The sequence below is a fragment of the Anthonomus grandis genome, chromosome 11, assembly GCF_022605725.1.
Source record: "Anthonomus grandis grandis chromosome 11, icAntGran1.3, whole genome shotgun sequence".
NCBI classification, from domain to species: Eukaryota; Metazoa; Arthropoda; class Insecta; order Coleoptera; family Curculionidae; genus Anthonomus; species Anthonomus grandis.
Genome location: NC_065556.1, coordinates 2062961 through 2074745, shown reverse-complemented (window position 1 = coordinate 2074745; position 11785 = coordinate 2062961). Strand labels below are relative to the sequence as shown.

At 33.0% G+C, this 11785-nt stretch overlaps 1 protein-coding gene across 1 annotated transcript in view; it reads left to right on the top strand.

Annotated features, from left to right (window-relative positions):
* The first annotated feature begins 2993 nt into the window (after nucleotides 1–2993).
* LOC126742174 (facilitated trehalose transporter Tret1-like) overlaps nucleotides 2994–11785 on the top strand; it is a 30944-nt gene continuing 22152 nt past the window's right edge. The window contains exon 1 of the mRNA XM_050448749.1: nucleotides 2994–3230. Within this exon, the coding sequence (XP_050304706.1) occupies nucleotides 3122–3230 (109 nt within the window). The 5' untranslated portion in view covers nucleotides 2994–3121. The remainder of the gene's footprint in view (nucleotides 3231–11785) is intronic.

Sequence of the window (11785 nt, the reverse complement as noted above, 5' to 3'; positions counted from 1 at the left end):
TCTTGTTTTTCGTCACGAGAAAAAAACACGTTCGTTTCAAACTGTTACTGCACGAATACTATAATAGTGACGAAAACGTGTGTTGGTACGTGCATAGACAAGATATCTAGATACCTAACGCACTACTCGTTTTTTTCCCCACTCATCTAGGGCGCCCTCTAGACACGCAGTCTCGTTATTTAATAGCCAGACCTCGTACCTTGAATTACACGCAAAAATTAAAAATTAAATAAAAAAGGTACTTTTGCTTAAAAAAATAAAGTTGATGATTAAAATCTATTGTTAAGTAGCCCTATTTATGCAATTGACGCGACGGATCTGACCATTTTTGTAAGAAACTCATGGCTTAATTTTAGATAAATTTAGACATCATTTTTAAGACATACTCTAATTAATTAAATTATGGTATAATTACCATATGAAAAAAATTAACATCATTAAGTAAAAATTAATATTACGATAATCGTACTGTGCCCTGAGGAAGGAGAATCATTCTCTTATCGCAGATATCTCAGATATTAGAAGGACGAAGCTCTGATGAAGTCCTTTCCTTGTTATTGGACTCTGTTTTTTACCTTTATTAACAAGTAATTCACTAGGCTAAAATAACGAATATTTTCTTAAACTAGTTGACAATATCTGCGTTTCCAATGAACTTTCTGACGTTTTTGACTTTCCTTACGAGCGTAGCATATTTGGTTACTCTATTAACAATTGTTATGTCTAATCTATTTTGTTCGTATGTTCTGTGATTAGTCCTATATCTCAAAAAATAATAATATTAATGATAATAGTAATAACGAACCTATTACGAAGATCAAACTCGAATAACTATGGATATTCTATCAAAAACAACAATGCCGATATCATTAAAATAAACCATCTGCTTTATATGGATGACCTAAAACTACTGGCAGCCACAAAATATCTACTACACAAAATGCTCAAAATCTTCGATGAATTTTTGACAGACATTAGCATACATTTTGGGATGGATAAGTATCGGATTCTAATTATTTATAAGTAAGGTTAATCAAGGTATTTTTTAGAAAGAGAATGGAAACTGGATCCAGTGAATACAAGTAGGGCAGACTTATAAGTACTTAGAGGTTAAACAAGCACAAAGAATCGACCATTTGACTTGTAACATATTTTAAAAAATATTGAGACGGGTGCTAAGTACTGGACTTAATAGCAAAAAATATATAAGGCAAATAACACATACGCTGTTCAGTGCTGAGCTACTCATTTGGTGTAATTACATGGAGTAGAACGGATATTGCGAACTTACAAAGGAAAATGAGAGCTCAAAAAGTACAAATACCATCATCCCAGAAGTGCAGTTGAAAGAGCCGCGATACCACGATGCGAGAGAGGAAGAGGATTTATCAATCTAGAAAAGAAATTGGATCAACAAATTAATAATTTCAAAAATTATTTTTTTAGAAAGTCTGTGAATTCATCTCTCCATGCAGCTATTGGTCAAATAGACGAGTCTAGCTCACTTAAACTGAAGAAGGAAGAAAATGTAATAAAGAATCAAACAATAAATGACAAAATATAGAACTGGAAACAGAAGCCTTTGCACGGAAGACATATTAATGAGCTCATGCAAGAACAGGTCAACAGATGTACGTCAAACTATTGGCTGATCTCAGGAAAAATTAATTACAGTCTGGATTTAATTCTAAAATTAGCATCTCTTTTTCTTTGTTGCACATATTTGATGAAATATTATGCCTTCCTAACAAAAATTCTTTAGGCCTTGTTGATATTTCATCTGTTTTTCTGTGAAAAAAACTGTGTGTGCCTTCTGAGTAAGCCTCTGCATTATCTTTTTAATCTTTGCTTGACATCAAACAAATTTTCTGATTATTGGAAGATAAGCTTTTTAACAGCAATTCATAAAAATGGCGATAGAACTGATATTTGTAACTATAGATGGGTGTGTATTCAGTCTGTGGTTTCTAAGCTGTTTGACAGGTTATTTTCTGTACGATTTTCATGGCACTGTAGGCAATTGCTAAGTGATCATCAGCATGGTTTTCCTCAGGGTAGATCTACGGTGACTAACCTGTTGACAAATATGATTTAATTGGTGCTTTCGAGACGTCTGTACTGGTCGATAGTGTGTATACAGATTTCTCGAAGGCCTTTGATAGGGTTGGTCATAAACATTTGGTTGGGAAGTTTGCACCTATGGGCCTTGACAAGACTTTGCTCGAACTTTGTCATCATTTTTTGACTGGTCGCACACAGTTAGTCAGGATAAATAATTATATTTCTAATGGAATTGAAGTATTTTCAGGCGTGCCTCAAGGTTCGCATATTGCCGGTCTTTTTTAACTTGTTCATAAGAGATTTAAGTGATGTAATTGTTCATTCAAAGCATTTTGTTTTTGCTAATGATCTTAAACTGTATAATAGCAGTGCCATATACCAATAATTTCCTAGAAACGACACACACTAAACTTGCTAAATACGCAGATCTAGCTCACGAGATAAAACAGCAATGAAGGCAAGATAATGTATATATACTCCCTCTAGTTATTTGATCCACTGGAATTGTCCCTTTAACACTGTCCAAAAACCTTAACGCATTGGGTCTTTCCTCCTGGACGATTGTTACTATACAGAAATCTGTTATACTGAATACATGCAACATTTTTCAAAAGTTCGTAAGTCTAATAATAATAATAATAATAATAATAATAATAATAATAATAATAGTCCTTTCTCCCCCGCTACTTTTTTTTGTTACTGTAAGATGTAGGACCGTAAACTTATCTCGTTAAAAATTAATTAAGAATCTTATGAACTCAATAAATGCTAGCGAGGAAAGTATCTGGGACAGTGCTATAAAGGAAATAAAAGGACTAAGAAACGCCACGTGTGGAGTGGTTAAAAGGTGATGCGAAAGTCGCTTTTGTTTGTGGCTAGTCTAATTCTATAACTTATTTGTCAATTGACTCACCTAAGTTTTCACCTAAAAGTTTACCTTGTCGTTTTTTGTCACGTCAACTTGTCAACTATATTTTATAACGATTTTATGTTTGTTAGATATTTTTGTTTAAAAGAATTTTTAGTATATTATTAAAGTATAAATAGTCGGTGAAAAAGTATGGCTGCTGAAGCCAAAAAACTACCGCAATATTTTGCAGCGGTTAGCATTTGTATCGGGGCAATGGGGACTGGCACGGTTATAGGATGGACATCGAACATCTCTGATGGTAAGTTTAACGTTTTATTATTTATTGTTAAAATCACTTATGAAAATTAAACAAAAATTTTATAGCCTATATAGGTTCTAGTCGACTCTAGGTATCTCCGAGTTTTAACATTTTTGAATATGAAATAGTAAGCTAATCTTCTTTGGAGTATTTTAATCAAAAAAAAAAAATTGAAGGATGAATAACATTTTCTTTAATAAAATATTAAAAAAAAAATCATGACAATGTGTACCTACATATGTACGATCTGAGCTCGTGTTCGAATATTCGCCGCAAGCACTTCATGGCTTAATAGTAATGAGAGTGAATTATGAACCGGGCGGCCTGGGTTCAGATTTCAACAGTGCCAGTTTTACTTTTACTTATTTTTTTGCAACTAAGAATTTTGTATGTTCAGTAGTTTTGGAAAAATTTCATTTTATTGAAGTTATGCATAAAAAAATACCAAAAAAAGAAAACATTAAAAAAAATTGTTTTTGCCTCTTCTCCTTTTCTTGTACCTACGTCCTTTTATTGTCGTGTAAAAAACATACCAAAGACACACATAACAAAAAAGTTTTTCAAACACGCGGTCAAATCAAAACAAAATAAACTTTCAATACTAACAGAGCCAACGAACGAAAACACGACCGTCTCGTACGACTGCTGCAAATAGAATGACTTTATATGTATGTAGTTTTATATGTAGGTAAGACTATAATAAGCCATTTGCCCCAAAAATCAATGAAACATCTTACCAGTCAGATAAAACAAATAAAAAAAAAACTCTTAACTTTTTTAGAGTTTCGTTTTCGTAGATAGATGTCGAATCCACTTGGCTATTGATTGATTGATTGTCAAAAAAGTGACTTAAGTACCTCTTCGACTTGTATGGCAATATTATCGTTTATCGCTTACTAAGCACAAGAGAGCATTTTCTTGTTGTGCGTCTATATCGCATGGTAAACGAACACATTAATATCAAGTTTAATACGTAACATAATATGATAAATATGATTGAAATTAGATTTAATTGATTTCTGACGAGTTATGATTCGGAAGTGATTAACCAAGACTTACAACTATATATTTACAACAAAAGAAGGAGTTTATTTTTGTTTTTTTACATTTTCCTAGTATTCGTGAAAGTAAGACCTAATATTTTAGAAAGGATCAAAAAAATATGTCGTCATTTAGTGCAATAATGCCAAAAAATGTGATTTTAAGCCATCCAACAGTGCCATTTACTTTAAATGCCGTAAGTTTGGTTGTTTTTTTGCATCTAAAAAAAGGCAAATTCCTGTTTCTGCTTGCACATCTATTAACGTTATAATCAACACAAAATGCCTTAATAAGAAATATTCCGTTTATTGGTTAAAAAAGCTGAAAATCGTTTTGTAAATAATCACTACAAATCTTTTTTTAATTCTTTTATATGTATGTACATACCTTATATACACAAATTGAAAAAAATTAAATTAAAACTTAATTTGTAAAGCTTGAGGTTTGCAGACCAGAACCGTTTCTTTAAATTTGGTTGGTTATGTAGCTGGGTAAAAAATTTCCAGAATATTCATATAGGACGCTAAAAAATAACATTTAATCCTTTTAAATTATATCAAAAAAGAGGTCTACTCAAGTCTATTTGACGATCGAAACTCATTGCTATTGATAATTATATTGTCAAACTGTTGTCAAATTGTGTATATTTTCTATATTAAACATAAATATTCCTCTAAAGCTCAATGTAAGTAATAAAAAACAAGCACATCTAAAAAGCATATCCTATATAAGAAGAGAAAAGACCAAAGACATCTAAATTTATCTGCCAACATGATAGAGTGTTTTTATATTATAATAGTGAATGGGTTTCACTATTTGTACACAAGCTAATACCCAGCGCTGAAAAAAATGCATACCCTTATGCAGAGGTTCGTAGCCTCCATATTTTCTAACATTTTGAGATCCTATTCTATTCTATACCACAGCATAAAGAAACCAGCAGTCGCACTTCAATAAAAATAAATTGGCTTGAATAAGCGAGTTCGGTGCATGTGTACTAACGCAGGCGCGGCATATTTGCTTATAGTAGGGATGCCGCTGACATTCGCTACGGTCCACGCGGCTTTTGCCTTGGCTAGAGCCGGACTTAAAACATTTTTTTAGATATTATTATCTTGTAAAATAAAAAAACCTACATAGTACAAATATTTATTTTTTAATAATAATGAAGTTCAAACATTAACAAAATATTTAAACAAAAATAAACATCGCATTTCTACATCTAACAACGGCGATATAGAAGAATACGTGCAGGAAGTTAATTAGGTATGTACCATAAATTTAAGAGACCATTCTTTGAGTAATTTTAAATCAAAAAGTTCATATAAACATATGTCCAGAAATTCTTCGTTCTCAATATACAGGGTGTTAAAATTTAACAACAACTAAAATATACGCCACTGACTTTTGTGCAGTTTTTATTATGTTCTGTGGATTATACAAATAAAACTTTTTGGTCTTGAATTTTTTTCGTATCTTGCTTAGTTAATAATAAATTCCAAAAGAAACTTTTTCGATTATTCTATTTCTATATTTATCCCCATGTACCTCATTTTATTCTAATCACCCTGTATAGATCTGTTGTTTCTGTATTATATAATACGAAGTAATTATTATAAATTACAATAATCATGAAATTCATGATAACTTATTGCTATGTACTTATCTTTCTGATTCTCTCGGAAATCTAAAAAAACTCAAATCACAATTATTTGAATTGTTCTTACATAAAACAGCCGCACAACGACTCATTCCCCGCGATTCTGTAGCCATTTTAATCAAAATCACAAAACAAACGCATAAAAGTTTTTATAAAAAACGCTACGCTTTGTAAAAACGCTATCAAAATAGTCACTAAGTACGGCGCTGAACTAGGGGATACACCTATGAACACAGTTCGATAAACAGTGAGCTCGACATCCGGAGAACATGGCTGCGGCATGGCTAAGGATGCTATTAGTTCGCGTCTATACTATCAAGCACATGGACTCACCCCTGTGCTCAACATCCTAACTCAACGCAATTTATCCCAACCCAACAGAAATAAAAAATTCTTTAATCATAGAACATGTATGGCAACGCTGTCACCTCGCGTCGTTATGTCAAACGTCAATAAAAAAGATTAATGAAGGAAGGTGGAAGGACATTTTTGTTTTTGTTATTTATATGAAAAATTATATAAATTTTATAATATAAATTTTCTTTAGACTTAATTTTAAATAAAATATGCCTGTATTTCATATTTTTTTAAATTCTGACCCAAATCTAAAAAGTAACAAAATAATAAATAATACGTTATGTGTGTCTTTGGTATGTTTTTTACACGACAATAAAAGGACGTAGGTACAAGAAAAGGAGAAGAGGCAAAAACAATTTTTTTTAATGTTAAAAATTACAACGGTGTGTTTTCCGCTATACATACGCTTCCTGCTAAATTCTAGTTCCTATTATACTGTTTACGTTTCGCTAGTATAAACTTTTCCGGTGTAACTTAACGTGACCTTGTATAGCTACCATTGACTTTTTCGATATTTATTGAACTTTTAATATTGAACATTAATTGCTGTGCGTGCTTTCTAGTTAAAAAACATTTCCCACTAACTATTTAGTTCCTGTGTAACTCTGTCTGTTGAACTATTTTTGAGTTTTTCCTGTATAAACATCTACCGTCCACTTGAGAATAATGGCTGAATTCAAGTGCGATTCCTGCCAAAAAATCGTCTCCGATAAGGAGAAATACAAACTTCGTTGCAGTGGGGAATGCCGCCGTAATTTCTGTATGGGCTGCACAGGTCTGGACAAGGTAACTACAAAGGTCCTTCATATTCAACAATATTAAAATATCTTCATGATAAAGTTTCGCAGCTGCAAAACTCTCAGATATCTCTAGAAAATGTCAATGCTCTGGGAATCTGTCTAAAGAAGAATAACGACCTTCTTCCAGTGTTTTCAGAGATGTACAACATTTTAAATTCTCACGACTCCAAATGGAAGAGTCTCTATGACAAAATTAATGACATTCATCGCCTCCATACTATATCTGAAAATGGACAAGAATCTCTTTTTTATTCAATCAGAGATATGAAAGAGGAAATTTTCAACCTGTCATCAATTCTTATGGACAACCATGGTGAGACGGTAAAGGTACAGGTCCATGATTCTTTCAATGAAGAGTTAAAAAGTGAAGTAGTGAATCTGAGGAAAGATGTTAAACAAATGAACCATAGAACAATTAGCTAAAGAAAAATCTAATGTTAAAAGTTACCAACCTGTAACTAAAAGGACGATAGCCTGCTAGACTGATCATACAGAAAAACCAGACCTGGAGGTTCCGACGTCACCGAAGGACAACACAATGAACAAAGATGAATGGCATTATCGTTATATTACGTGGTTGTATCAAATATCCCACCTCCGTATACCGGAAATCAGCTTGCACACTTCATCAAAGAAAAACTGGGAACGACGGACTTTATCCGATGTTTCCCAATACTAAAAACCAAGGACATTGCACATTCCGACTTCAAAATTGGTGTGCAGAACTTAAATCACTTAAAGCGGCTAAAGGATATTAGTATGTGGCCACCGGGCAATCTCATAAATTCATGTTTGGAAACTTCTAAAGCGCCAGTCCAAATAAATAGTACCACCTCGCCCAAATCTAAGCCTTCCCAGTCTAAGTCTAAGCCTCACTCTCCAGGCAGCCATAACCTGCCACATCGCTCAGTTCCATTAACATCTGCTACAATATCCAGAGAGGTTTAATCTTTGAAAATTAGTTCTAATAGGGAGATAATAATTCAGTGGCGAATAAAGCAGCAAATATGGACCCGTTGACTCCACCAATAGTGCGGCTATCAAGAGACTCAGATGCGACTGATGGTTGCTATTTATTGGCCAGACTGAGAGACCCTTCCATCTTAAAACCTCTTAGGCTATTCCTTGGCTATCTGCATGATCAACCCTCCAGTGTGTGATTTGAAGGATATACCAACACCAGCATCCAATTGGCACTTGCATCAGAGGGACTTCCTGGTGACGTGGACTCTTTGCGGAGGATCTACTTTCGCTACCAGGCATCATGGTAATATTGGTCTAGTTGAAGCAGATCTGTCAGCCTTCAGGTCCTTCTTCTCATCAGAAAAGCTGCTACGCCTTCAAAAAATTAGAGAGAGTTATAGCAATTATTATTCTGGTGGATCTCCCGCCAGGAATAAAAATTTTTAAATGATTTGACGCGAACAGAGGATCAAGCACACTCTGAAATACTGGACAATGGCAAGCTTAGTATTTTCTCTCTAAATATTCAGTCCTTAAGACATAAAACTAATGATTTATTTCTTTTACTAGAAGAGCTTCATTTTCCAGAAATCGTTGCCATAACTGAACATTGGTTGCATGTTGGTGAGCCTGTGATGGTGGATAATTACACTACAGTTGCCAGATTTGATAGAACAAATCTAACTCATGGATGTACTGTGATATTGTCTAATACCAACGACTTTTCAATGGTAACCAAGTTCGATAATTTAGTTTTTGAAAAAATATTTGAATTTTTCATTTTCTACAATATTAATTTTGATCTTTACGTTGTTTGTATTTACAGAACACCTGATGCTGACGTAAATGTTTTTTTTTCCAAAAATTACTAAGTTTTCTTGGGTCTCTGCCGTTAAAAAGCAAACTCATTTTATGTGGCGACCTAAACATTGATTTTTCCAGTGTGTGTGCTGCACAAGAATTTCTCCAGTCCATTTTCGACTCTTTTGGCTTAATCATGCACATTAAATCACCTACCAGAATAACTAAAACCAGCTCTAGTACAATAGGTTATGTCGTATCTTCCTTTGAGCCAGATTTCGTCGATTGTACTGTCTTAAGCTCAGGTTTCTCAGACCATGAAGCAGTGTTAACCAAGTTTTCCATAACTCAATCTAAAAGTAAAAATGTTCCACGCAAATTAGGCCGTATTTTCTCGAATAAAAATTGTTTACATTTTAGGCACCTTTGTCAATCAATTGACTGGAATATTCTCTCCGACGACGTTGATTCAGAATTCTCTAGATTTGTAAAAACGCTACCTAGTCTTTCTCACAAATCCTTTCCTTTGAGACCTCTTAAAAAGAAGCAACATAACCCCTGGTCTACCCAAGGCTTGCGTACATCTGCTAAGAACATGCGCTTATTAACTCATCTTAAGAAATTTTCAGACAGCGCTTTTTTTCATAAATACGTAAGACTTTACAAAAAGATTTATCAGAGAACTTTAAAAGCCGCCAAGGATATTTACTATAATAGGAGACTGGCTAAATCTAAAAATGTGGCGAAGGAAACATGGTCGATTGTTAATGCTTTTAGAAATAAGCCTTCCTTGTCGAATACTATCTCCACTTCATCTGAGAACCTTAATGATTATTTTGTAAATGTGGCAAATACTTTAATGAGTACCATAACTTCTTCCCATGATCCACTTTCATATCTTCCCATTGCAAATGAGAATTTCCACAGTTTTTTTCTTTACGCCCGTAGTGTTACCAGAGCTTTGCAGTTCAATTAGATAAATCGAAAACAAAGGCTCTTCTGGAATTGATGGACTTACTCTCAAAATGTTTTCAAATCTGCCCAAATGTACATTATGTCATCTTACTACTTTAATTAATCTTTTTTTCCAAAAAGGTGTTTTTCCTAACTGCCTTAAGTTGGCGATAATAATTCCACTACATAAAGGAGGAGACAAAGATCAGTCTTCCAACAATCGCCCTATCGCTCTTCTTCCCACACTTTCAAAAATTATTGAAAGATTGGTTAAAAAAAGACTTCAATCATTTTTGCTAAAATATAAAATACTTACTTCTCATCAATTTGGATTGTTAAATAAAAAATGCACAAATGATGCTATGTTTTCTCTTTTTAATGATGTATACTCTAACTTAAACAACCAACACCCTAGTACGGTACTATTAACGGTAAAGTCTGTTTATTTGCTGATGATACTAGTTTTACCTGAAGTAATCCGGATATTTCTACACTTGATAGAACCGTATCAAGTGATTTAACTATTATCAAATCATGGTGCGACTCTAATCTCCTTTGTCTCAACATTTCCAAAACTAAAATGTTGTCCTATAAAAATACCTTGCAATCTTTTGTACTTAGTAACGCAACAATTGACGAAGTTGATTCTGTAAAGTTTTTAGGGCTAACTGTTGACAACTCGTTAAAATGGGATACACATATTGACTCTTGATTAAGAAAATTAGGTTCCGCTTGTTTTGCGTTAAGATCAATTTCTAAGGAGCTTATCCTGTCTACTTCTAGAACAGTTTATTTTGCCCTTTTTGATTTGCACCTTCGATACGTCCTTCCATTCTGGGGTACATGTAGTGCAACTCAATTTGACCGTATTTTTAGACTACAAAAGAGAGCTTTACGTTATACACTGAGACTCAAATACAGAAGTCATTCCCAGCATTTCTTCAAAAAATTTCAAATATTCATATTTGAGTCCGTTTGTCTAATATGCAAACACGGTTCAGCATCTGATAGGCCTTCCCATAGTTATTCACTTAGAAACACGGAACATGATCTATACCTGCCTACCCCACATTCAGAGTTGGTCAAAAGTTCCATATTATATAATGCAAAAAAAATGCACAATCATCTGCCATTGGAAATTAAATCCATCACATCTTTTTTTGCATTTCGTAAAGCATTAAAAGCATTCTTACTGAAGAGAGCTTTTTACACAGTTTTGTAATCATTGATTTAAAATTTCGCAGTAGCTGATTATGTATTTTTACTATCGGTACATGTTTAGATATACTGCTTTGTGTAGCTATTTTAGGATTTTTGAATGATTTTTTTTTTGACATTGTATACATTAAATTGTATATTTTATAATCATCTTTTTGACTACTTACAATTTTGAAGTTGTATTAATCTGTATATATTGTAGATATTCTATTCTATTTATTTATTTATTTATTTTTTAATTTTGTTTTGTTTTTCTTTTCTTTAATTGTGTTTTGTTTGTACTTCTGTGTCTTTTTTGTTTTACAGCTTTGTCTACAAATTGTAACAATTTCTTGACAATAAAGCATTGATTGATTGATTGACATATTTCTTTGTCTTAAGCATGCAAGAAATAATTTAAGCCAATATACTTGTCAAGAGGAAATTCATAATCATAACACCCGAAATAATAATAAAATTAAAGTAAATTTTCTTTGCCTCTCACATGTAAATAATTATGCACCCCTCTTTTTTCCCAGTTTACCAAGAAATGTTAAATTACTTGAAAATAAAAAAAAACTTAATGCTATAAAAAATATTATATACAAATATGAAGACTTCGTAAGTATATTTGTTGTGGTCTCGGCCTGAGGGCTCATGCTTAAGGATGATGCTTGGCATAGAAATTTAAGATGTCTTGTTTCGGTGTTCTATTTTGAGTGATGTTTTTCGATGTTTTCCGTTTTTTTACAGTATTACAAGAGTGTTAAGACTTCAATGTT